This window comes from Neopsephotus bourkii, unplaced genomic scaffold (genome assembly GCF_033783945.1).
Source record: "Neopsephotus bourkii isolate Nb327-2 ecotype Australia unplaced genomic scaffold, CSIRO-AGI_Nbou_v1 NB_1792, whole genome shotgun sequence".
In the NCBI taxonomy this organism is placed as follows: Eukaryota; Metazoa; Chordata; class Aves; order Psittaciformes; family Psittacidae; genus Neopsephotus; species Neopsephotus bourkii.
In genome coordinates this window covers 8,638,805-8,666,524 of record NW_026902266.1, presented here as the reverse complement: position 1 = coordinate 8,666,524, position 27,720 = coordinate 8,638,805, and the positions used below count along the sequence as shown (strand labels likewise).

The 27,720-nt window shown below is 38.1% G+C and overlaps 1 protein-coding gene and 1 long non-coding RNA gene across 5 annotated transcripts in view; one reads left to right on the top strand and one right to left on the bottom strand.

Annotated features, from left to right (window-relative positions):
• The window catches only part of ABCC8 (ATP binding cassette subfamily C member 8), a 75,376-nt gene that overhangs the window by 14,089 nt on the left and 33,567 nt on the right, over window positions 1–27,720 (bottom strand). Inside the window, exons 13-29 of the mRNA XM_061380475.1 lie at window positions 25,528–25,633; window positions 25,196–25,306; window positions 23,272–23,347; window positions 23,076–23,181; window positions 18,953–18,988; window positions 17,653–17,688; window positions 14,573–14,671; window positions 13,631–13,715; window positions 12,315–12,395; window positions 10,319–10,456; window positions 7,768–7,893; window positions 6,979–7,078; window positions 6,126–6,373; window positions 4,974–5,134; window positions 3,814–3,883; window positions 2,966–3,123; window positions 1,658–1,750 (exon numbers count right to left, since the gene is read on the bottom strand). Of these exons, the coding sequence (XP_061236459.1) occupies window positions 1,658–1,750; window positions 2,966–3,123; window positions 3,814–3,883; window positions 4,974–5,134; window positions 6,126–6,373; window positions 6,979–7,078; window positions 7,768–7,893; window positions 10,319–10,456; window positions 12,315–12,395; window positions 13,631–13,715; window positions 14,573–14,671; window positions 17,653–17,688; window positions 18,953–18,988; window positions 23,076–23,181; window positions 23,272–23,347; window positions 25,196–25,306; window positions 25,528–25,633 (1,830 nt within the window). The remainder of the gene's footprint in view (window positions 1–1,657; window positions 1,751–2,965; window positions 3,124–3,813; window positions 3,884–4,973; window positions 5,135–6,125; window positions 6,374–6,978; window positions 7,079–7,767; window positions 7,894–10,318; window positions 10,457–12,314; window positions 12,396–13,630; window positions 13,716–14,572; window positions 14,672–17,652; window positions 17,689–18,952; window positions 18,989–23,075; window positions 23,182–23,271; window positions 23,348–25,195; window positions 25,307–25,527; window positions 25,634–27,720) is intronic.
• Window positions 1–27,720, top strand: part of LOC133226671 (uncharacterized) — a 66,827-nt gene that overhangs the window by 19,116 nt on the left and 19,991 nt on the right. For 2 of the 4 annotated variants that reach the window (XR_009729607.1, XR_009729611.1), the window contains one exon: window positions 7,811–8,018. The exons of 1 other annotated variant lie outside the window; for it this stretch is intronic. This is a non-coding gene — a long non-coding RNA (uncharacterized LOC133226671). Of the gene's footprint in view, window positions 1–6,169; window positions 6,285–7,810; window positions 8,019–27,720 lie in introns of those variants that run through there. One more of the 4 variants, XR_009729608.1, reaches the window with a different exon arrangement.

Genomic DNA, 27,720 nt, shown 5'->3' with positions numbered 1-27,720 from the left:
TCTGATCTCCCTCTGGATTTTTTGTGTGTTTCTTTCCTTATGCGTCCAGAGTTTGTGCAGGACAGAGAGCTACCAAGGGCAAAGACACCCCAGGAACAACTGGCACCTCCTAACTTACTGACTGGATTCCTGAATTAGTGTTATTTTTAGGGATGCTCAAGCTAGCAAGGCTAAACTCCACTTCTGCTAATATGTTAGGCAGCTGAAAAGCTACACAGACCTAAAAATAGCTAGGTTACCAGCTGATGCAGGAGCCTGGCAGGCAGATGGAACACAGAACTCACTGCACGCGTGTGGCTGTTTGGGTCAGAAACACATCAGTTACTGCAGGATTTAAAAAAAGGAGGCACCAAATTCAGTTCTTTGACAGAGGAATTCATTTCCAGGTGACAGGAAGAATCAAGAGAGAATGCTCAAAAAGACTAAAAATATTAGCTGAATGGCACTGAATATTATTTATTGCACCAACACCAGAAAATGTACAGCCATAAAACTCGAAAGATCCTCTTGAAGTAGTAGAATATAGGAGTAATGAGAAAAGCAACAATGAGAAATTGATTTTCCTTAAAACTGAACATAGACACGGCTACAAACTAGAGAACACTGCTTACACTTAAATATCCAGTAACAGTAATTAATAATGGAAAAGACTATGTTGTCCTACCACTCTTTGACCTTCAGTCAAAAAGAATCAAACTGTTAAACTTGTGCTTTCATTGAGCCATTTATATCCTATTTAAAATAGCTTACAGACAAGTGTATTCTGTCCATAACTTCTATTATAAAATTAAATTTACAGTTTATGAGGAATAAGCACTGCCATTTCAAAGACAGAATGGTAACAGTAATAATTAACTGACAAAATGTGTAGACATCTAGATGAGAAGGGTGTGGAAGACAGTTGACTGCATTTGAGTTGACTGGGAAAAGACCAGAATAGCACTTGTGTGGGGAAAGCAGCTCAGTGGTAGTTTCACTGGTACCTCTACTAGTATTGGTGTGACTGCCTTTTGTGTAACACAGAAACACGACCCAGGCACGTCATCAGGTATTCCTGGGCTGCTCTCCTGTGAGCTTATAAGGATGGAAACATGAATCAAAACAGGTGACAAAAGACTTTGTTTCCAGGTTGTGTATTTTCAGAACCAGTATGAACAATCACATCTTTAGCTAGCAACCTGAAAAATAACTTAGGGTACTATTACATCCTCTGAAGTCACTAGCATGCAGTTTATCTTATCTGGACATCAGCTCATGCACAAATTACTCTGCCGTAACAAGTCAGTGCATATTAGTTGTTCCATGGAAACTGTCAAAGTGCACAGTCTGCCACACTGCATGCTGTGGTAATTGCAAGCTAATTTAGCTTCTTAAATCACATTTGCCCACAAGTGTTTTTTCAGGCTGCATGCAAATGTGTGGACAGTTACCATGGGCAGCTGACATACATTAACTTTTTTTTCAATAGTAACTCCTTCACATGCAAAATGCTTAAAAAGTTCTTCAGTGTTTTGGAGTCCCCCCTGACCAGTGTTTCAGAGACTCTGGATTTTTCGGGTGATCCAAATAACAATAACTTACAACTGCACAATTGCAGAACATAACCAGAGACAGATATTCAAAAGCAGTTTAATGTATGTTTCTTAAAATACTATACCTGAAGGCTCGGATGGTGGTAAGACCTTCAACAGTCTCTGAGAAATGGGAGAGTAATGGTAGCTGAGTGCTGTCATCCAGCTGCTGCAGGTCCCTGGAGAGGATTATGAAAGGAATTTTGTAAAAAGCCAGTTCTGTTGTGCAGTTATTCTCTTGAAACAGACCCAGGGAGTGAAAGGGAATATCATCATGTTAGTTATATACCTAAGGTTTAGATAGATTGCAAAGCAGTGCTGCACGTCTCCGAACAGGGAATGAAGACCCCAGCAAGATTTTTCTTTTACCATTTGAATACAAACAGTGCTGGAGTAGGTCTTCTCATTCACAGCTTTCCCTTATTTCTCCTATATTCCTTTTTCTTATACTCAATTGTTTATTCATTTAAACACCATTCTGACTCTATGCTGAACATAAGTTTAATGGGATAATGCAAATAAGAGCTCGGGTTAAGCTGAAGGCAAAATGCAACTTCCTCTCTCTCCATTTCACCCCCAAACAACAGCTCAATCTCTCACTGAGCTAACAGTGTAACTCATACACTCAGGAGACTAAATGAGAACTTGCACTCATCATTAGGTTGTGCTTCTCGATTTCATGTTCCATCATCAAATCAGTGGAAACACATGTGGGGTGAAATTCTATTTAGTCTCAGTTCCTTCCAGCAGGAAATAGATTGGCTGTGAATTCCCCCTCAGTCCATGCATACATAAAGGGGACAAATACAGCATTGCCACAAATGCTTCTTGAGTGCCACCGGGGGGAAGCTGTATGACCTTAGAAGGAGAGAAATCACAAATATGGCTAAAGTTTTTCAACTTGTAAAAACTAAAAGTTACTCAAACCAAGAGAGAATGCTCATGCATGTTGGATCCCTAATGGGCAGCAGTACCACCATGGTTATGCTGCATTCTCCAGCCTCTCCCTGGCTTTACAGATTTACACTTCCATCTGGGTAGGCAGAAACTGGTTTTCTTGTTCTGTCCCCACATTATCTTGGATGTGCCCAGTATACATCTCTTGGGGAAGACAGAATCTAGTTGGTTTGTGTCCTGCAGACACTAAGAAACCTTGATCACGGACAGAGACTCTGCTCTTGCCTCTTAGAAGTTCTGCTCCAGAGCTGCAGACAAAGGCACTTATTTTATGACACATTTTCACTATAGTAGGTTTGGCTTACTTTCAGATAGGGCCCATGCTTTTGCAGGACCAAATTTAAACATGAAGTTCCCTAGCATTGCAATTCCACAACGGAATCATGCATTGCAGAAGATGTCTCTGTTTCCAGAATGATACTGGTTTATGCTCTTACCGTGATGCGACTCGGAAGTACTTCTGGATGAAGTAACACATGATTGCGAGGGGAACCAGGGCAATAAGAAACATTGGCGTGACATATGAGATGACAGCAAGAGCAGATACACACAGCAAAGTGGAACGACTCAAACACTCCAGGGTAGCTGGAATGTGCTGCATAAAGAAGAATAAGCACACAGAATCTTCCATACTATATGAAGTTTTAAACAGCATTATTTCACTTTCCTTTATCCTACTTGTACAATAAAGACAATTTAGAGGGTTTGAAGCACTAAGTATACAGGTCTGCTTTTGAATTGACTGCTGGGTTTTGGAAGGTCTGAAGGGATTTCTGTGAGGATGCCTCACATGCCTGCACTGTGGACCACAATCCTCATGTCAGAGGATTACAGATAGGATGCAACAGGCAATCTTAGTGTCTGCACCATGAACTGGCAGTGCTGTCTGGTGTAAACACTGATAATTTGAATTTCAGTCATCTCTTCTTTGGGCAGCAGTATTTGTTATTTTTTTCTCATTGCATTTGTTCATATATGTCAAGTGAATGTGTTTACTCACTTTTAAAAAAAGCACATCCTCTTAATTTGGGGATATCACTATTGATCTAATTTCACCTCCCTATTCTATACAGAGCATCTTAATCAAATAAATGGGTGTTCAACATGCTTTTAAGATGAGGAATTTATTCTGAACCTAGAAAATCATGATGCCAACTGATGTAGTAGTCAAAATTATACATCATCAACAAACTTAATCTAAATGGGTCTGTAATAAATGAAAATCCCATCTTGCAGACAGGAAAACATAGGATAACTTCAGAGCTTGAATGTATTTATTCAGTACCTGATCAATGGTATTGCAGTCAGCTGAAAATCTGTTCAGTATACTTCCCAGAGGTGTTGTTTCAAAAAACCTAAAACAAGACAAGGAATGGGAAAGATCACCATACTGATACTAGAATATTTTGTTTGTTTTCTTTTCTTCCCACACCCCCATACCCCCCTGCTCCTTAAGCTAGGCACTATATCACAGACAAGTTTCTCATTTTTCCTGGTAACCACAGCTTTCCAATAAATTGCAGTCTTGAATGTAACCCAAGAGCAGCAACCCTGCTCAGCTCCCTCTACCACCTAAGCTATGCAAATCACATGATTACGTTTAAAAATATCCTTTTATATTGTAATTTGAGGCCTTTTCAATGCATGAAAAATGCAAACAAAGTTCAATTGCAAAGGCTTGCATTTTTTCTGGGAGTAGAAATGCATAACTAACAACTTGGAATTTTACATTAAAAGATGTTTACATATGTAAAATGCAAACTTCATTATTGCTATGCTGTTGTTAACTGTTTCATAGCCCATGTTGAGCCTGAAGTCTACTTCTATCCCAAACCCAGAAGTTTAAAAAAAAAAAAAATCTGAGGTTTTCCCATGTATATTATTTCTCCATAATTTCCAGGTCAAACACAGCTGCAGGTTTGAATCAAGCTACAACTTTACTTTCACGCATTAGAAAGAAAACTTGTGCAGGACAGGACAACAAAGGCCTTTATTGGCGTCTGTGCATCCCAGTGGACTCTAATGATGCCTGTGATGAAACTCTTCAAAGCTCATTATCTTTCATAGCTTGCACCATTTCTGCTTGACAGTAAATATTTCCAGTTCTTAAGATTATGATCCATGCAATGAATGAACTGTACACATATTGATCAATAATTGTAATTTCTTCCTAATTAAAAAATGCGAAGAGAAGAAACATGCAAGGAAGTAAATCTCTGAAGTCACAGTCAGGCAGGAGAAGCATCTGACTAGTGTCTGGGAACTTGAGCAGCCTGGGAAACACTGTCAGAAATTGTTCAGTACCTTCATACCTCATAATTTTTAATGATGCATTAAAAAAAGTGATGCATAGGCACTTCTTAATAAAAACTGTGCTTAGAAGACTGCCTCGACATAAGGAACACAAAAGAACTACATTATAATTTGTATTACAGTCAGGAATACCTCATTGGAGCCAAAATAATTTTATTTAGTAAAGAAGAGTGTAGCTTTTTGGTGACTTTCAAGCCAGTCCACTCCACTGCTATTGATGTGACAAGACATAATCCAATCCCAAGACAGCAGAGAATGCTGAAAACTTTTGAATATGGAGAATGGTTGAAATCCTGAAAAACAAAGAGTAACAGAATGATTTACTGTAAATTATGTTTTAAAGAAAATGTAAACACATAAACACAGGACTGAAAAATGTAAGGGATAAATTCTTTATTCGTCTTAAATTAAACTGCCAACAATTTCCAACCATTTTATTATTATGTATTATCCTGCAGGGAGAGGAGCATTTGCATGAAAATAAAAAATTCTTCAGAAATCTTAAATTACAAAATACTACTAAAAGCTCTGAAAAGATACATTTGATAATTTCATCTGAAGGAAAAAAAATATCTTTAAAACATTATTATGGCTTTGTTGTTTTGGTCTATTTCTTAATAAGAACAAATAGATTAGTTTTTATTTTGAAATACTAATTTAATATCAAACCCCAGCATCAGTAAAGCACCTTTTGATGTTTTGACTCCAGTAAAGTCATACATGCATCTCCCAAACATTAATGTAAATTATTTGTAGGCATTAAATCCCAATAAAGAAAACAATCCCAGCTCTAGCAAGATCTCTTCACTACTGCTTGATACATATAGAGTACCCTGCTAGGTAACACTGTGCATTTCATGTGTAAAATCACATAAAAATCAAATGAAAAAGCATTTTCATAATAAAAAATGTTTCCCCTATGTTACAAAACCTGAAATTCCCCTATGTTATAAAATCAGAAGGCCCTACTTACAGTGACAATGTAACAGTGCAGGAAAAAGAAAAAAGAACTATGATATCAAAATCACTTTGGAGACAAGGTTCAGGCATATCAGGTAGATGATGAAAATACAATAAATCTAGCAGCAGGAAAATAACACAGAAACCTGAACTGTGAGGTTTATTGCATTGTGCATCTGAAAATGCATTAACCTCCAAGATAGGCTGGAGTGGCTCTATTACTAAAAATATAGCACACTGCATACAAATCTTAGAGCAGAGATTGACAGTGGGAGATCACCACCAGTTAAATCACAAGAGGAAGGTAAATGAGGCATTGCATACCTCACAGTGGGAGCAGTTTCTCATCTCTGTCTCTGGCTTCCCAGAAATGGCATCTGAGGTCCAGTGTGCCAGGCAGTAGTCGATGGCCACCATTACTGTGTGCTTGAGCAGCTGGGACAGAACTAGCAGTGGCAGAAGGAGGATGCCTGCGGCGCTGAGATACTTGCCACAGGCTCTCCAGGGCATCTTTGCTCTCTGGTGCAGCACTGAAGACAGGTTGTCTTCATCATCACTTTCTGTTACCTCTTCTGCAAAGTGCAAGAAAATAGTACAGCCACAGTGATTTACTTGTACACACCCTTCATAGGGGCTGGGAAGTAGCAGCTACAAAACAGGGCTTACCACACCAGATAGAGAGTGGCTTTAAGGTGGAATTACCTGTACAGGCATGCACATATTCATCTGTTATAGTAGTAATGCATGCTAAAAAGATGCAAAAAAACTTTGCACTTGGTGATCAGTCTTCAGCCATGTTTTTGCAATTCAGAAGTACTAGCTTGATAAAAATAAATTGCAATTTTTTCCTGTGTAAAACCTGAAACAAGTGTGCTTAGCTGTTGACAGTTTTGAAGCTCACCCCGCATGATTACTCAGTATTATCTCTCTTTCATTATCAAATTATGTTCTAGTGTAAGAAAAATACTTTAAAAGTTTAGAGGAAGCTACGACTTCTGAATGCTTGAAATCACTGTAGTCCAGAGGTAATACAAATGGAAACAGCACTCTTATGAATTGTGAACAATCTGAAAAATTATTATTCTCTTGACAGTTTGAATTGTGTTAATTCATGCTAATAAAATCTAACTGTGAAACAGTGATGTAGTGGCACTAGGCTCAAAGGGTGCCCTCTTACCTTCATCCTCTTCATCATCTTTCAGCAGAGCTTCACGGGAATACATAGTCCTCCGGAGATTTGTTCTTTCCAGAACAGTTTTTGTCTCAATAATAGTCTCCTAAAAAAAGGACAATTCATGTCTTTTCAACCAGAGAATTAATAAGAAAAATTACCAGCTGTGACAAAATTTGTTTCTAAGCAGAACATCAGTGAAAAATAAAAGTGAGAATCTTAGAGCAAGCAGTCGTAAGTGATGGATTTGCTATCTGTGGATAAACCCAGATGACATAAATTAGGTCTCCGACATTAATTTGAGGTTGTCAACCCCAACCCCTTAACTTGGACATAGATCCCTGAATTAATAATAATTAAGATTCATATCTCCTTCTTCTTCTGTTACAGTATTAAAGACAAAATGTGTTAAGCTTGATATAGGCACATCTGAAAAACTTAAACCCAATGCAACGAGTAAATTCAGGCATATTTTAGAAGCATTTTTCACTATTGCACACTACCAGTATTTTTCCTAAAATGGTCCAGTTTAATATTCCTTAGATGATAGTATTTTGATAGGGCTTCCTATCAAGAATGGATCAGAGGCAACAGTTTCACGGAAGTATGAGATGTCCAGATGAAGGCATTTCTCTTAATAGATAAATAATGATAATTGTAATTGCAACACTATGCTCCTACTAAGTCAGAAATCACACACAGCATACGTCAATCCTTGCTAATACTTTCAATCTACGGGGGGGGGGAAAAAAGTCTAATTTTTTGAAAATATTGATTGCCCTGCCCATCAAAAACCTTCTCCAGCTCTTGGTCTTGTCGATTCATTAATGTCTTCCAGTGTTCAAAGAGCTCAGTCTCCGACTTCTGAATGTCCTTGAGTGTTCCTTCTCTCTGGATGGTACCATCTTTCATCGCAATTATCTAAGAAGTTAGAGACAGAAGTGGTGAGATGAATGGCCGTGTATCTCTATTTATTTTAAAGTTATGTTACTATGCCTGGACAGAATTTTATCTTTTCTAAAATAAAGAATATTTCTGTCAGTAAATGTCTTCTAAAAAGACAGTGGTGTAATCACTTGACTCAAGTCGATCCCTTTTACTCAAGATCCTGCAAAACCAGAAACATCCTGCCCTTCAAGCTTTCAGAAAGGAAGGCTGCTTTTATGTAAGAAGGAAGAATGGGGTCCCTGTCAGTAGACAGGAGAGTGCATTATTCTTCCTAAATACTAGTCATTAACAAGATTTGAGAGCTCTCTTACCTCCTAAAAGGAAAAGGCTATTAGCAACATACTCTGCAGCAGCTTTGCCCTCATTCAGGTGATTAGATGTGAGCATGCTGGCTTCACTATCTGTTTGATCTAATGGACCTGATAAGGAAAAGCTAGGGAATTTGAATCCCTAAAGCTTTTAACAGCATGAGCAGTGGACACAGTCTGGAAAAAAAAACAAACTATAAATGCAAGACAAAGTCTGAAGAGCTGGTTTCCAAGTTATATCAGTGTAACTATATTATAGACACAGTGTAACTACCTTCACTTTACATCTGACAAGCAGAATTGGAAAATGAGGCATGTTGATTGTAAATCCACATGACATCATCAGAAAATAGTTAATGCAGTGTTTATTTTTCTCTCTCCCTGGAAACTCAGAAACTTACATGGGCAGGGGGTAGGGGAAATAATCTATCCCACTCATTGCTAAGGATTTACACCAGAGGAAAGGAAAAAATAAAGCAAACAAGGATCTTGCCGTTGTCAGTTTATTCAGGAAACTTCTAAGTGGGCTGGACTTGAATTCTTCTCAGAGTTTTGCTAAGAAGATTTAAGAAGCCCATCACATATACTTCAAATTATATTTTTATTTCAAATTCCAAAATAAAATAAAATAAAAATTCCTGCTGCAATCCATTGGGTAAGACTTGCTAAAGCTTAATAAGAGCTGTGCTTAGGGGAAAATATCCATTATTTCTTAATAAATATTTTTAATTACAAACTTAATTAATACAAATATTCCTGTCCTACAGGCTGTTTGGAACAGTATATTTCATAAAACATTACTGAAACCCAATTAGAAGGTAATAAAAATAAAATAATTCTCATAGACATCTCATAAAACACAAACACCTAGAAATGAGTCTGACATTCATAAATGACATTCATAAATTATACTGATACAAGGCCATAGATGTGCATATTAAAAAAAAAGAAAATGTATAATATTGAAGAAGAGGAGGCCAAGATGCACCTCATAGGGAGAGGAAGAAGAGGGGCAGAAAACTCCTGTATCCTGAAAAACATTAACTGGAAAACCAGAACTGTGTTGAGAACAGTGGCAATCTGTGAAGGTGTACAACTGAGGGACAAGGTCATAGTGGACACAATAAAGGAGAAATCTTGCCCGCCGAAAACACGACCAGAACAAGATTAATGTCTATCTGCAATATTACAGCAAGCCAATATGAAGAAGAGGAAGCAGCTGAAATTATTATTTCCTGAGACAGACTAACTGCTCCTATAGTCTGTGCAAGATGCAAATGAGAAAGAAGCCCTGCTAGGAGGCATAACTGCAGTCATCAATCAACATGGGCAAGAAGATCTAAGATGTTGTAGCTGGATAACTGCAGGAGAACTAGATGCGAAGCCAGTGTGAACCAATGAGCCTCTTCCCCCCAGAAAACTTCCAAAAAACCAAACCTCCTTATCCTAAATGATTTGCCTCATCTTTGACAGCTACAGTTGCAAACTGCCATAGAAGGCATACCTTCTTGTTTTGATTTTTTAATTTTATTCTGCAAACCAGAAGATCTAACAAAAGAAGCCTAACAAACCAATGACTACTACACATTTCTTAAAATTTTGCCAACATACAAAGGGTAAGGACATTCTTGGTACAGCAGTAATCTCAAGGAAAGAGTTTCTTCCTTTTATTTCCATGTATCTCAATATCCATAAATACACTTTTCTCTGTGAAAGCACAGAAAATTCCTAGTAACAGCCCAAGCAGTGATAAATATGTTACTCAAACATTTTGCTGGTTTGAGGTTAAAAAAAGAGCTAAATTTTCCCATATAACTAATAGTTCGGATGTTCAATATATTTTAAATGCAGCCTGCTTCAATGAGAATAGTATCAGGTGTATGAAAATCCATCCTATTTAGATGTTCTAAGATGGGAATCCCAAAATTATGGTACCCAGACTCACTGGCTAATTTTCAAATGATCTTTATTATGTCTCTTCTCGTTAAATTAGCGCTTGGAGGAAAGATGAAGTGGAAGCCTTGTTTGTAGCAAGACGTATTAGTGCCACACTGTTGCCTCCTCAGAAAAATCAAGAAGAGCTGCCTTACCCAGTCAGCATGGGGTAAGTACTGCAGCTTGTGTGTTACTAGCACGATGGTCCGCTTGTCTTCCCGTAGCATTTTCAGGATCCCTTCTTGCATGAGATGGTCACTGAGATGGATATCCAGCGCAGAAAATGGATCATCCTGCCACAAGGAAAAGAGATCAGCTTTTGGAACTAGCACTCTAAAAAAGATTTATGGAAACTGGCAAATTTTTAATATCAGTAAAACCAGTTACATCAATACAGACAATCAAAAGGGGCCATCAGATCAAAATTGCTCTGGGGAATGGTTTTCTTTAACTACATAACAACACACCTTGAACTGTCTTTTTGCAGCAAGTGCTCAGATATAGGGTAACAGCAGCTAACTAAACACTGATTTCCTGAGGCTTTCAGGAAACTGCTCCTCTCAATAGACGTGTTTTGTAGCCTACATAACTGCAGTACACTGTTGTGTTGGCCTCAAAACAATGCAGCAATGTATGTCTGTGGCATATCTTACATAATTGCTCCAGGGGCAGTGAAAAAGAGCACATTTTTGTTTCTCTTTTATGTAATTGCCTTCTGATTTTCTTTTCTAACCCATAAATCAAAATCTATTAATGAAGAAACACAAAAGGAGAAATACTGATCATTTTGATGACTCTGCTCAGATGCTTGATTTATGACCTAGATTATTTTATTGAAAATATGAATTATATGCAATTAATTTAAACATAAACTAATTTGTACTATCTTTTGAGGGACTTTTTAACCTAATCCTGTTTATATGGAATTGCAAATCTATTATTTCTGCTTGCACAATTGATACTGGCTGTAGAATTTACTTATTATTTCATACTATTATATTACACTTAAACCAAGATTTCTTAAAAGTGAGATCTTTTTTCTTTTCTCTAGGTGTTTGCTGATAAAGTAGGGTTGAATTTGAATTAATTCTGCTTTGTGAGTGATGTCATTGCCACCAGTTAGATAGGAAGAGATATAAGCAAAAAGGTGAGGGCTTTAAAAAAATCCTCTTGAAAGTGTGTGCAACTGTTTGTGTACTCTGCTTACTGAGCCAAAACATATGTTGTCAGCTTTACTGATGTATTTTTCTGATCTGGTACAGACCTAAACATCCATCTGAGCCCTGACTTAGCGCACAGCCATGTCGTGTACAATGCTGCATTGCTGGGCACTGTAAATGCCCATGATGTTGCACTGTGGAGTCAGGTGAGGCTGTTTATAAAGGTAGCACTCACCATGTAAGATTATAATGATGCATTCGTTACAAGACACCTGATAAAAAAATTGGTTCATGCTACAGGACTAGTCTGACATGCAACAAAGAAAGTACCCTAATTACAGTGAAAATCTAAGTAAAGTCCCAGACTTTTAGGGATGACCGCTAATGTCCATAATTTTTCTAATCCCATGTGACTCATGTTTCACTATCGTAACAGCTGGATTCAAAGCTCCTTGGAAACTGAGTTTAAGAAGGAAGTCCTAAATTGGAAAGCCAGCAAGCTCACTAATAGTGATTGCATAAATGCAACTGTTTTGCCACCTATTAAGTTTTCAGAGGCTGTTCTCACTCCTTTTTCCATAGAGCTTCTGTTGAAGTTAGGACAACAAGCAGGATGTTGCAGGAAGAAAACACCACAGACACAGGACAACATTATTTTTAGGCCTGAGACAGCTTAGGAATTTCACAAATACACCTAAGTATTAAATTTCTAAGTACCAAAGATCAACACAAAGGTCAAAAAGAAATTTGAATACACTAAGAGGGGAAGCATCAGCATTTCAATTTGTATCCTAATACCTATGTGTCTGTCAGCAGCATTTAAAAAATGCTTCTTACCTGAAGGCTAGCTAACAGCGGATATAAAATAAACAGTGTACATTTGGCTTAGCTCAGTGAAGCACAATGTTCAGTGTGTGTTAGCTGTAAAATACTCTAAATGCTTGCATCTCGTGCTTCTGTTTGGAGCATAAACATAATGGCACCTACTCACCAGGAACACAACATTTGTCTGCTGGTAAAGTGCTCTTGCCACACTGATGCGTTGGCGCTGCCCTCCAGACAGATTAATACCCTAAAAATAAGTAGGAGAAAAACAATCAGACAGTTATGAAAAATATCAACCAAATATTCATATTCTGGTTGGATTATCCACAGCAGACTTTCTGGACAAAGAAACCCAGAGGAATTTTTCAAAAGTGTGGGCATGCATTTCAGCTAAGAACACAGCACACAGATTGTTAGAAAAGCCAGAGCACTCTGTCTGGAGCTGTACTCCATACATACCAGAGGGACAGGAAATGTTTAATGGTTTGTGATGACATAATGGTGTAGGTGGCACAGATATTCTGCAGGCAGTTTAAACTAAACTTCTCAAAAGTTAGCCTTATGAGTCTGGCTGTGTTCTGTTTTTTCTTTATTTTTATAATTATATAGATTATAAATATCTGTCATATAGATCAGCTCCATTACTTTCTATAATCAGTAATTGCTAGCTGGTAGGTCAGGCTATGCTGAGGTGAATACTACCTGGTTGCTATTGTACTTATTCTCAGCCCTTACTTCCCTGCTACCACCCTGTTCTGAGTTGCTTACCCTTCCTGTGATCCACCTGCGGTTTCACAAACATTAAGCTCTCATGAGCCACTACTACCCCACCTTCTCCCTAGCCACCACTTCCCTCCTCCTATCAAAAAACATTTGTATGGCTACACAGTGAATTGGGTTAGGAACTAGTCCATTTAAAGTTAACATAGTAGCCAGTGTAGAGATCATAGGCATGGAAAAGTGTTCTTCAATACATCCTTGTGTGGGGTGGTTTATTGTGTTTTGGGGGTAGTGGGGGAGTTGTTTGTTCGTGACAGTGCCAGAATATGCCAGAGTAAATTGTTCACAAATCTGTGTTTCCTTTCTTGTCACTCCTTAATCCTTCCTGATGTGATAAAGCTTTGTTTGCTGTTGATTAAATGCCTGCCCTTTTTTAAATGAAGGGGTTCTAAAAACCTAGGAATTATTTATTTTTATATTACTCATAAAGAAACAAAAAAATGCACTGTGAAGTCAGGATATTAGAGACAGTGGCCACAGAATTAGTCAAACATTCTGATAGCAGCACATTTAAATCATTTCATCTCAACAAATGACATGTTTACCAAGCAATGAGCTTTCAGACTAATGATCCAAATGTACACTTAACTAAAAGATCACCTTTGTTGCCAAATAACCAGTAAGATTTTAAAAACACAAGAAAATAATAACCCCCCCCTATATATTTAAAACAAAAAGAGAAGCCTGTAGCTGTTTACTGACCCTTTCTCCAATCTGGGTTTGGTCTCCATGAGGGAGAATGTCAATATCAGGCTGGAGGGAACAAGCATCAATTACTGCTTTGTACCTGTGGAAACAAAAATGCAATGCAAAATCCACACAGATACTGCTAAAGAAGCACATTTCCTACCCGCAGAGGAACAAAACTTAGCCAGCTGGAAAAACCACACAGTGGAAAACAGTTTGTTAGCCTCTAATTGTTCTAAATGGGATCTATTTCAATCACTGATAAAACAAACAATATTTCAACCAAGAAATAGCATCTTAGGTCAACTTCCCAATTCAAAATACTTAATATTTAAAACCAGGCAAAACAAGCACAACTTCTTCCATGATATATAGAAATAGTTAACTTTTTGCATGTCCAGAGCCTTTGTTTCTTGTTTCAATATCCAAGGATGACAGAAAAAAAAAAGTATGTAGGATGTGAATTACATAGCCAACCACTTCCTTTGGTGATGGTGGGGGAATGGAATACCAGCAATTCACTTTTAAATCTTTTAGAATGTTTGGTGGGCATTTACACTGAATAAAAAGGCAGTTTGTTAATCCTTCATGATGTACCAAACACTAAAATTGTAATAAATAATATTCCCACTCCCAAACAGCTAATGTCCTTCTAACACAGTTAAACTAGCCAATTAGGTGTAAAATGTGAATACTGCAATGCTAAACAAACATGGTTCTTCAAAATGAAAGCACTTCTACAGTTCAAATGAGACTGAACTCTGTCCCTTGTGTCCAGGAAAGAAAACATGGTCAAAGGGGGACCATGCAGAATTCAAGGTCTTTTGCCATGTTCAGGCAGGTGCAGTACTTGGTTACTAGAGGGAGCTGGGGACCCACATGTGACCTGAGGCCTATGCAACTCCATTACTTAGGGAAAAGGGGAGTAAAGCATGTAACAGTGCTGGAACCTGGTACCTCTGCTTGTTAAAAGGGCTTTCAAATGTGATATTCTCTTCCACCGTGGCATTGAGCAACCAAGGCTTCTGTGATGCATATGCTACTGAGCCTCTTTTCCTGGGGAAAAAAAAAAACAACAGAAGAGAGTTCCCAGCTTAGCAGTGCTGTAGGCATTTTTGGAAACCATTTGCTTCTAAAGGAAGAAACTGGTAAATCTTCAAAAAATGCTATCTTTCATATATTTTCTTTAGGACAGCCAATAGCTCTCCCATCGAGGAAATACGCAAGATGTTGAATTTCCACAAGAACACTGAAATTGTGCAGCTAACTGAATTTCCGTTTGCTCCCTCTTTTCCTGCTCTCAGGTGAGGTTTGGAGAGGCTAGCTCAGTAAGGCTGCCTCTTGAGCAGTGCAGATGGCAGAAAGAAAACTAGCAAGAACTGAATCCCAGCTGTTTGGATAGACTAATAAAAGAATATGTAGCAGATCATGAGTTAGGCCACACACTTCAGGAGTGTATTTCTAAAAAAATATTTTTAAGGTGTTCAAAAAATATAACAACTTCAAACTTGCACAAAGACACCCCCCCCCAAACACATTTATTTTCCTCATTCTAAGACGAGAACTCCAGTTATGAAGTGAATGGGTAGCCATGGTTAGAATCTTTCTGTGTCTGTAAAGACAAGAAAAGAGAACACAGACAACATATATTTACTAAATGCTTCCCCCAGCAGAACTGCTCCCATAATGCACCAGCAGAAGGGACAACTTGTGAGGTATGGTAACAAGATCTTACCATGCATATATATTTCATGGGTATTATTACTGTCTGCCTACCAGTAAGATTGTAGTGCTTTTGTTGGCTGTTGTGTACTAAAGACCTCAGTAGGGCAGAGCTGAGAGAACAGCAACATTTTTATTAGGGCAACTGATACTGTTGGAAAACTCATTGACATGTCACTATTTCTCCAGAAAAGGGCCAAAAGAGGGAACATACACCTAAAAGCAGATCTGTTTTCTTTCCAGCTATATCAGCTAATCCAATAAGAAGATAGGACCTCTCACCCAAATGCAGCCTTTGTCTGCTAGACAGCCATTACAGCAGTTGGACCTGAGTGCAATTCAAACCATGAGGCCCTTTATCTTTTTTTATCAGGAGTTAAAGTCACTTGCCCTGCTCATTTTTTCAGGCTTTCACCAAGCTTGCTTAGAAGTCATTATAGGATCCAATTTTCTTTGTCGACCTGAAAGAATACACAGTTACACTACCCTGCTAACATGTTTCCAAGTTCAAATGTCTGATGGCTCATTAAAATTTAATTGTTTTATAAATTCTCTTGGAAAAAATGACATAGAAACAAGCAAACAAAAAAAAACCCCAAAGAAAAAAAGTCAGAACCGCCCTCCCTAGCCAGCCCAGCCCGCAGTCCCCAAATGTAATTCAAAGAGCACTCAGTTCTGCCTCAAGAGAGAATAGGTTTTTTCAATTAGTATAAAATTTTCATCCCAATGATTGAGAAAAAATTGCTTTGAGCATTCCAAGGTGAACGCGTTCCCTTTACCTCCTTTTTATTACTTGAAACTGCCTTTGCTGCTCTTAATTCTCAGTGTGATTTAGTTACTTCTAGGTTACTTTTTGAAAAACAGTAGCAAAGTTTTGACAAAAAGATTTTTACAACTTTTGTAAAAAGTGTTTGTTTGTCTAGTGGAGATACGGGTACTGGCAGTAAGATGCCCTCCATGCTGGGAACGACCATAATGCTTACATTCACACTCTGCTTTTAGGCCATCAGTGAGAATTAATTACTACAAGGAATTTGGGAACAAGCAATGAGCTTGCCAAAGTTCATTTAGGACTTGGAATTTAGTAAACCCCTCTAAACTAATCTTGACAGTAGGGTGACATATCATTTTGACATAAGGAAAAGCTTGCAATGCTTGCTCATATGAGAAATTGGTTGCATATCTACAGTGCTTCTACAGTAAAGAATCAATCAAACAAAACTTACTGAAACTGCAAGAAATGCAGCCAAAAAATCCAGAGAACAAAATATTCTGGAACAGCATGTGCAACACTTTGTCTGAAAGCCTGCCTTGAGCCAGCCTAAGATTTTACGCTTAAAAAACTGAATGCAAACAAACGGCTTAGCAAAGACTTATGAGGGATGTATTCTGCAGGTGGAAATAACTGCCTCCTATCCCCAGGCTGCATAAACAACCATCCATTTTCATCAATGCAGTGTAATTTTTTCCCCTGGTAACACAAGACAGACTAACCATAGCCCCTTAATTATCACAAAGAGGCAGACAACAAAATCCAACCTTACAGTAAGTAGGAAAACCACTCCCTGAGCTCCCTGGAGACTATGCACTTTGGCTTATATAGAAATCAAGCCTGTTCATTAATTTAGAACTAGAAACAACATTGTAAATACAGTCTGTTTAAAGTTACTAATCTAACTCTAGCTTCACATTTCGTTACATCCGGAAGGCTCAGTACCCATTCAAGGTCACTGAAAATAAGACTAGTTAAAGGACATTCCTAGCGCCTTAATAAACCTACCAAGTCTGAAATGTTGCTGATTTTTAAAAGAAACATAGATGATCTTGAAATGCAATGGATTTATGATAATAATAGTAGAGGAAATAATAGATTGTAGAACCTTTCCTGTGTGCTTTGCATTGCTGACTGTAGTTTTATCTTAAATATTTTGCACGATTTGTGGATTTCTACTGTGAGTCAAGAACTCAAACACAAATATTCCTCAGATATGAAAGAAATGTGTACTGTTATGTCCTATACTACTAGTGCATGAAGAAAAAATATGCTTCCATTAACTTCAGCATGATGGTAGGCAACAGAACATTTTTATATTGCCAGTCCTGAGCATTCAGAAGCATAGCCTTTATTAAATGGAGCACTGTTCACTTGCTTGTTTTTACTTCTAAATCTTGCAGCAGATGCATACAGAGACAATCCATTTGCCTTCTAAGGAACAACTCATTAGGTGCAGATACTTCTGAAGAATGTTCAGAGTCACAGGATGGCTGAGGCGGGAAGGGATTTCAGGTGCCCATTAGTTTTTAAAGTGTTGTACCTGAATTCTGTGTCGATAGGTGATTCTCTCTCTGGGCTGCAGAAAACAAACATAAGGTTGTGGGTTTTTTAAATTATGTTAGACGATACAAATAATATCTTAAAATACTATCACCATGCTATAAATTAAAAATACAGCAAAATGACAGCATAACAGAAATAAAACTGTCAGAATAGTTAAATTCTATAGTACATAATTATACCAACTTAAAAAAGGTATGGTTAAAGCTTCAGTTTTGAGAAACACCAAACAACCTCATGGAATCATTCAACACCTATGAGCAAATAAATGCTCAAGAACTTATAAGACTGGCTCAAAATACCCTCTGTTCTGAGAACACCAAAAATGTTCTACAGGATGCTAGTGCAACAAACCCACCAAACATATTCCTACAGCACTATGATACTGTAGGTAATTGTTTCAAACAGGTCTAATATTCTTTCCTACTTCTTAATGCTTGCCATACTGTTGTGCATGTTATCTCACTGTTTGCTGTCCACCCCCGTCACAGTTTCAAACACCTGAATGTCTAATTCATGAGCATATTTCCCTTGTACCTTAATGAGTTCAAATGGTTTCACTTTAACTTGGTCCAGAAATTGCAATCTCTCTTACACACAAAGAGCTGTGAGATTTCCAAATACCCTTTACAATGCAGCTTAGTCATTAAGATCCATGAAACTCCTCATGCTACACACAGATGGGAGCACACGTTTTGCAGGACTCAGACTGATAACCAGGTAACAAGTCTGAGAAATAAGGTAAGCTGAAGAGAAGAGGCTGATAAATCCAGAGAAACAGCAGTAAAATAGTTGGTGTGTCACAGAACCAAGAAAATATTCTGGTCAGTAGAAGAAACACAGTTTCTCATAAACCGAGAAAAGGGACATCGTATGACATTTTCCTCTGCCAATTTCAGTAACAAAGTTGTCACTGATTTTGGCAGGGACAGGATTGTCACTTTTACAACCATGTCAGAAAGCTTTGCTCTCAGTTGATTTGGTAGGTATTCCCAAAATCCAAGCTAAGCTATGTTAATCAGGTAAAAATAATTTTCATGCAAGATAGGATACAATTTTCAAAGTCACCAAATGGCAATGTTTTCTTAAAGGAAATCCAGCTCTGATTTTTCTAAGTCACATAAGTGGTTTAAAAAATTGTATCCTCACGTAATTAATGCATTTCACTGATTTTCGGAATTCTGACTATGAAAATCTCAAGCATAGATTTTAGAAATGTTTGGTTCCTTCAACTGCAATCAATTTACTAGGAAGACCAATAACTGCATACAATACCATACCTGACATCTTCCCCCGTCTCACTGTCAGAAGCACAGCTGCATCACAAACAGAAAGCAAAGAGTGTTTATTTAAGTAAGCACAGGCAATCTGCCCCAGAAAGTAAAGCTATTAAATTCCACTTAGTGCACAGACTGCAAACAGTATCTATCACAGAGCTGTAGCACAGCATCTGTTCCTTCTACACAAAGTGACTTGATCTTAGTAGTCAAAAAAAAAAAAAACCAAACTTTTTTTTTCCCTTATAAACTTTTAATATGACTCAAGAAATAAAATCACCTCTATTCTGTCCTGAAGGTGCTATCACAACTGAGAAGTCCTAGAGATCAGAATCCAGTTCCATTAAAAAAAAAAAGAAAAAAAAAAAAGAGGGACATTTTCAGAGAAAACAACCTGATAATTTGTAACACTGTATTTTTCCATGGCAGTAACTGCACCTTTGCAGCACATATTTCAAACACAGTTTGAACCCCAAATCCCACCTTCAGCTGACTTGCAACATGCTGCATTCTGTACTAGCCCTATCCTAGGAAGGATGCCTGGGCAGTTCCAGTAAGCATGGGCAGGTCTGAGAGATGGACAGGTTTTGGTTTTGCTGTTTCTGAACATGTACCAAGATGTTCAGACAGAGCTGTTTCAGCAGGGTGACTGGCCATACTTATTACTGATGCTATATTCAGTTCCACTGAAAAGAATAAAAAATCTGTGTGCCAAGTGTATAAACAAAATCAAGGAGGAACAAAGTTTTTCAGACTTTAAAGAGAACGGTCTCATTAACTTCATGCTAACACCATATGCTTATAAATATCCAGGAAAGAAAGCTAGACCTGAAGTTTAAAATGTTGGTTTGAGAAGCTTCCAAAATGTTTATGCATAGTTAGGAATGACAGTATCTAAATTCAATTTACTGTAGAATTAGAGACCGCCAGCCAGCCACTAGTATCTTTATTCCAAAGGTCAGCATACTGAATAAAGGTTTTCCACAGTCACCTCACACTCTACTGGTCTTCAGTGACTGTGTGAACTGAACGGCACCTTCTCCAAAAACCCATGAAGCTGCTGCATATCATTAACACATTCTTTACAGAAACTATCAAGGTGCTGAAACAGAGAATATCTTTTCCAGCCCTTAAATGCATAATAAAAGGACCCTGAACAACAGTTTCTGCTTCATATACCACCTGGTAGAAGTCCATGCATCCATTCTACTGGGGAACACCCTGGTAACTTCCACCATGAAAGTGATGTATATGTGATAATAAAGTCTAGATCTATAATGTTTTGAGGCATATGAATGCCTAAAGATGCAAGTATATACCTACTGAGATTTTCAAGCCTGCTGAACCCCATTTCTAATTTAAATAAAATCAAGTATCTGGGTGTTTTTGAAAACTCCAATAAATACACACTTGTAAAAATCAACGCACTTTTAAGACATCAAAACGACTTCAAAAATATTATCATTTGATGAAAAGAGTCAACTCCACATAGAGCAGAAAAAAAATCTACTGTTAACAACCTTAACAAGTCTAGCGCTTTCTTCACATTCTAAGGACTCTAGATTCACAGGAGAGTATTTATGTCCCATTTAGAAATAAATGATAATTTTGTTTGAGCAAACTATTTCACAGTGAATTTCAGAATTTTCTGATATTATTTACTCCAAAAAGACTTATACTATAAACTGCTCCCTGGTCTTGAACTGGAACTATTTAATGTAAGATAATGGCCAGAAAAAATTAGCATGGCAAATACTATAATGATTTACTCAATAACCAGTCAAATCAAGACTATTTACCATCTGTTCAGAATTCAAATAACGATTTCTTTATTTTTGTTAATCTCTAACCATACTGTAAAATATTTATGCTAAGATGCTCTCAGCCTGCTTTAGACAAGATTCAGTAATCTGATCTGGATCTTCCAGGCACACACTGTAATACCACAGATGAGCCAGTGCTCACTTCTGACTAGCCTGTTCCTAGCCCAGGAAGAAATTACATTTCTTTTAAGGCTCTGAAACAAATAATTTTTATAGGAAGCAAATAAAGATGATACACAGTTAATCCTATTTTATCAGTAAATAGCATGGAGGCACAGAGGAGGGAAATGACTTGTGCAAGGTTATCCATTAGACCAAGGGGAGGGCCAGGAATAGAATCCAGATTTCCTAAGCACTGAGTGACATGTCAACAGGATGCATCCTTCATCTTCATAGCTGTGACCTTGGAGGAAGGGAAGGAAATTTGGAATGAAATAAATCATGACTATTCTGTAATGTGAATGACATTTGTCTCCTCCCGAAGAAAGAGCTGTAAAAAGGATCTTAGTGATTTTGGTGACACATTTTATTGCCCGAGCTAAGGCTATGAGCTCTGGCGATTACTTGATAAGACTAATCTCCTTGAACTGGGGATAATATTGCATGTACCTGGTCAGGCATTAGCATTTTCTCATCAAATTAAGGGAGCTTTCATCTGGTAACTTTACAACACAGGTGTGCAGCCTACACTGATTGCCTCTATCATTCGGAATAGATCAGTGCACATGGTAGCAGCTCTGAAAGATGAACCAAAACAATCTGTCCCAGTGCAGCCAGCACTTACAGTGCTAAGATTGTTTCATGCACAAGCCCCTTTATACCTATCTGAGAGATAGCAAAGCAAATGTGATAACAACTGAATTTTACCGTGTGATACTTTGGCACATACAGAAGACATGAAAACCAGTTCTGACCTTTACACTGCTGTGAAGTACATACTTCTAAACAAGAGCTATTTTAAAACAGAGCCTGATCACAACCATCATGTCACCTGTTTCAGTTTAGCATCACACATTCAAATTACACTTCTTAATCACATTATGTCATCTATAAAAAGTCACAGCCTTGCTGAAATTAAATTAGTTCACCTAATAAGGGTGCAGGGATTCTGTATAGTTCCTCATCGCACTCTGAATTTCTGCTTAGGGAAGTAAGTTTTAATGCATAGATCACTACATTTGGAACTCTGCCTACAGCTTTTGTCTCCCTCACTAGCTGAAAGGGTCACTTTCCTATGTTTCATATTCCCCACTATAAAATCGGAAATCTCTCCTTGTCCTATTGCATGTGCACTTCTGAGTAGTGTGACTCTTATGCATGAAAGTTGAATATAAATAATATCCTATAAAAACACTCAAGGAATTTGTGAGAACTGTTTCACAAGATCAGTGCAGAACCCCTGCATAACAATGACTGTCCATCAGTGTGTGGATCTGACTTACAGTTGCACTGTTGTTCTTTCATTCCCAATCAGTAGAAATGAAACTAATTGTTTCTCAAGGTTCTTCTGTAATTTGCCAAGCTTTTCCTGCAAATGATTGTATCCCAAAAGGCAAAGTGTGGCTAGGAATTCTAGTACTATAAAATGAACAGGCCAAAAATGTTGACACACTTGATCAGACAGGGTACTAGAGATGGCAGTAATTCACTGGAAACCACATATAGGAGTTGTAATATATGATGCCATCTGTCATTTAGTTGAGACCAAGTCCTAACAGTACAGCTTCATGGCCAGTACAGAAGTTATTAGATGCAAGTATAACCTATAACTGGCTGTCAGAGCACAGCTACTGTGTCCTCTTGGGAAAGTGGGGAAGGACATGACTCTCTCTCTTGTCATATCAGGGATATGAACTGGAGAAGTTCATCTCCACTTATAAAAGACTTCAATTTCTCAGGCACTATATCAGTGCTGTGATGGAGCACCTAAAAGGATGGCCAGGGACTACTCCTAGTTAGCCAGTACCTCTTTATAATTCCATGAAAAGACATAAGCTCAGACCTGGAAGTGTAAATGCCATTCTGTAGCACCACAACACTTCAAGTTCTGATTCCAAATTACTTACTATTTCACTCAGGTTATGTTCCTGGAGTGCAGAATGCCAAAGTATGATTATCTATGCCTATTAACGGAATGCATCGTTTGTTTGACCCTGGCTAGGGGTTCTTTCAACTTAGGGTAAAGTTTTAACTTGACTCCATGACTACAAAATCTCTGGCTCCACAAATAGGTTCCCAGGATAGATTTTGGGTTTTTTCTGCATTAGTACTCAACTCAAGCTTGAGCTTTTAAATAGCACTACCTGCTCCAGAATATGCTCCCAGAGATCTTCTGCATCTCACCAAGTATGGCTAGCAAGAGAGATGACTTACCGCAGCCAACCTGTCCTACAATCATTGTTAGCTGACCTGCAAGAGAGGAAAGTATACATAAGCTTCTGGCTTATCAAATGTTCATGGAAAAACACGTCATTCTGTATATTTGATGTCATTTTGTACCTTGAGGGATTCGGATATCAATGTTGGACAATGCTGGAGGACCTTCAGGTGTCCAAGTGAAAAATCCATTTGTGATCTGTGCCAAGACAGAGGGAAGTAAGAAACTGAAAACCAGGTTTAGAGCAGACCTCTTTTATTCAACATCAGAGACACTAATGTTTTCATTACACTGAGCATAGGAACAGAGTTAGCCTTTACTCAATGCAGGAATCTCTGAACTCAAAGAAGCACAACAATTAGAAAATTATGGAAAATTCCTGAGGAAAAAGTAGTTGTTGTTTAAGGCTTCTTTTGTTATTTCTAAGGTGGCACATAAAACAAGTGAAATTATTACAACGTGATTAAATTATATACGAGGTCACAGTTTGCTCTCTGCAGAGCAGCAAATGTCACTAGACACGCTGCAGCATGTACAGCAATTACACAGTCCAAATTCCAAGTGGATTTGCAAAACTTTCCACAGAAATTAGATGTCACTGCCTATTACAGTATTTTCCTTTGTATTTCTGATATGATTCTCAGATAACCTAAGCTTTGCTAGATACAGAAATCTTTTTACTAAAAAAACCCAAAACGAAACAAAAACAACCAAGAAACAAAGCCTGCTCAGGACTTTAAACGGAGATTTCTATGGATACTGTTAAAAATAGGGAACAGAGCCCCTGAAGCCTTCACAGGCTTTCAGCAATGCAAGGTACAATTTTGATCTGAGAAGAGCGGAACGGGACACTTTTATCCTACCCTGATGAAAAAAAAGTGATACTCTTACCGTGGGAAGCAACCTGAAAAAATGAGCAAAAGAAAGTGCACTGCTGTGCCTCTAGATTACCGAAGGCAGCCAGAGGATCCTCTCTTAAAAGAAAAAAAGCCTCTTCATGGGCAATGAGCTGCAGAGACAATTCGTAAGTGCAGAACTTCTGTGACTCGGGTGCCACCAGTGAAAACGATGACAGCAGATGGAGCCAAAGATTATAGCTGTTCCTGGCTTTCTATTTGAGTTTTTATGAACACTGTCCTTACAGAGGTTACTGCTCTAGCTCTCCTTTCTCACTTTGTGGAGTGACAAACTCCTTTGCTGTCACTCCACACTTTGATCCAATACCACCCGCCCCAACCCTCTCTCAAATATACCTTTTATTTTTCTGGAAGGCTATTCAAGAAGGATCCTGCACCAAAGCAGCATGTCAGATGACAACCTCAAAAAAAACCCCAATCCTGAAAGCACTACCAGCTGTCCTACTTAGTAGTATGAGACTGAATTATTCATTCTCTTTTGCCAGAAATGCAAATGTAGTAGCAGACTTCCTGAACAAGCATCATCATCACTATAACAACTACCAAGATTCTTAATACTTCTGGCCATTTCTATAGCAAGTCAAGACCATCAGTCTTCAAAGTGGCATGGGTAATTTATTTATTCTTCAAAGAATTTAGGTCTTTGCGGGTTAGTTTTTAACTTCATCTTGAAAGTCTACTAGGAATTCCAAAAGAGGAAGGGAAGACCCATGATAAGACTATTTTAGGAACGTCTAAACCAACCCCTTTTTAATTTTCTTCAGATCAGTTTTCTGTACAGGCATTGGAAGTGAAAGAAAGAGTCTGGCATACATAAAAGATTGGAGCAGATGACCTTTTGAGATTCCTACATAGGCTGTTCTAAGTTGGAAATTTTTGAGAACAGGGCTAACAATTTAAACACTTCAAACAGAAAATTTCTGAGTGAAATCTAAGGGAATATACAGAGCTAATCACAACAAAGAGGTCAGTAATCAGTTCTTAAGATGAAAGACATAGAAAAGCTCTCTGACATGAGCACAAGTATCTTACAGCTCACATCAAATGCTGGTTCTTGAATTTGAAACTGCCATCAGAATAAAAGCGACTTAGTGAACTGTAAGTGTTATTAGAGTGACCTTCATACCACCTTTACACAAAAATCATCTGCTTCTGTGATGTTAATGGGTCTTCTTGTGTGAGAGCTGTAATTGTTCCAGTCCTCCTTGGCAGGCCTCTTACGGTTAACAACTTTGAGTGGCTGTGCAAAATCAGAAAGACAGAAATAAGCAGTAAGTGGTGGCAGTACCAACAAAATGTCTAAACCACAAGCAACCATGTTATCACCTATGCAGTTCAGGGTATTAAAAACAGTTTTTGCAATTGCAAGAAATAATCAGTGGGAAATGGAAAAATAAAAAATTTATTCTGGGTACAAATTACTCCAAGCCACTTCACCTGCGATTAAAGAGCATTACTCACCACCGCCTGGTATTTGCTGTGATTATCTGCACTTCTCAGCTCTGAAGATTTATCATGCTCTTCTCCAATTTCTTCACTTGACAGGAATTCACTCAGTTTCTGAACACTGAAAGGGAAAAAACCAGAATCATGCCTTGACCTGGAATGCAAAACTTTTGTTCCCTGTAATGTTTATTATGGAGCATCTCTTAATATTTCCGCCACTGTCTGCTGCGTTGTTTGTTTTCATTTTGTTACAGGCATAGGAAAGCATGCAATGAGAAATCACTGCAAGGAAGTTGATAAAACCTGCCCTATTGCCTGTTAAAAGCTATGATAATCCAATGGTTTGTGCAGGTGCTTCTCAAGACTCCTTTTCTGACAACACCAGAGCAATTACACAAAAGATTTTTTTCAGGTGTTTGTTTGGATGCTGACCCGCTACAACAGTACTTTGTTTTGAAGTCATGTGCTGCAATAAAATTAGTGTCATGTTACTGAAGTGCTCACATACAATTCTACTGAAGTTTCATGGACACCTGCAGACTAATGAAATCCGTATGCCATGAGCTAAATTCAATCAGCTATGATGAAATATGAAGTGCATGAAATAACATGATACAGGAATATAGCTTAACAGAACACTGTTCAACAGATGAGATAAAAGGAATCCTGACAATCAGCAACAAAGAAGAAAGCATGGTATCTTCACAAACTGCTTAAGATACAATTGGCTAACAGATAATGTGCCTTTATTATGACATTTAACAGATCATTACATCAATTTTATCTCTGTACCTGACTTTATAAAAAGTAGTCTGCTCACAGGGGCAACAAATGAAATTTATAAAGGATTTGGATTGAATCATCTCTCAACATCAAAGGGCCTCAATTGGCAAGAAATAAGTTAACCATCAGTCTCCAAAACAATAAAGTGCCAGAAGGCCTTAAGTTCCTAAAAATAAATTTATGTACAAGGACTGAAAAAAATGATTTTAATATTTAGCCTTAGGCTAACTGGGGAGAAACAGGCAAACAATGTCACTGCAGCATAGTGATATGTGGCTCTCTGTTAGTATGCATATATTAAGAAATAAAAATACCACACACACACACACACACACACACACTCCCCACCAGGGATTTCGTCTTCAGAAAAAGGTTTAGTTTCTTCTAATAATCTCATGAGACACCCCACTGGTGCCAAAACAGTGCTTGGACTAGGGCATTGCAGCACTTCCTAAAACAGATGCCCTTTACAGTTAGCACTTGTCCTGCAAGTAGGCATGAAAGCCACCTGGAGATTACCTAGGAGAGAACCGGTTCTACACTTTTTCTGCCAACCTGCCTGCTGAGGTAGCTGAGGTATGGGGTCCTTGTTAGAGGAGGTCCTACAAGCAACTGAAAAGGGGGAGAATAACTATGTGGGATAGGACAAGAGGAGTAATAACTAAGCTAGGTTCAGTGTCAGGCTAAAATTCCTTAATGGGAAGGTATGTTAGCTCAAAGGAAGAAATTAGAAGCCAAATCACTTAGAGTTATTTATATCTATTTGCACAAAGCTCTAGAAAACAGGGCTAGGAATGATCTTACTTTTTTTTGTTCAGTGAACCAGATGTTTACAAGGACATTTTACATGTCTTTAAATAGACAAAATGATGGTTTAGATGCTGCCTATACAGACTTGGTATGCAGCTGCACCTACATTCTCTATAGGAAAGTTACACTGATATTTGAATAATTGTTCTGAGGGTAGAAAAGGCAGATAAAAAAGTCCCCTTTAATTGCTCCAGGGTCTAGAGTAGGAGGAGGAGAAGACAGCAAACATAATCTTGGACCATGCATACCCAAACAAAACCATGTCTTTATTCAGCCATTCAAAAGTTTCATTTTGCTCTCTGCTCACTGGCTGTGTATCAAGGTGGCTGCACTCTCAAGCGCTAAGAATTCTCACTGCAACCCCTTTGTCCAATGCTCTGCTTAATTCTGGAATTGCTGCTCCTATGGCAATTACCTAGGAAACACAGCAGAACTGTGAGAAAATCTTTGATAGAGGCAGCAACTCGTATTTCAAGATGCCACACTGCTCTACACTCCTAAAGAATAAAAAAGGTATGTTCTCTGCAAAGCTCTCACCAACATTGCAGTTTCACTAGTATTCCATTATCTCCACAGGGAAGCTTATTTTTAAGCCACAGAATAGACGTATTGATT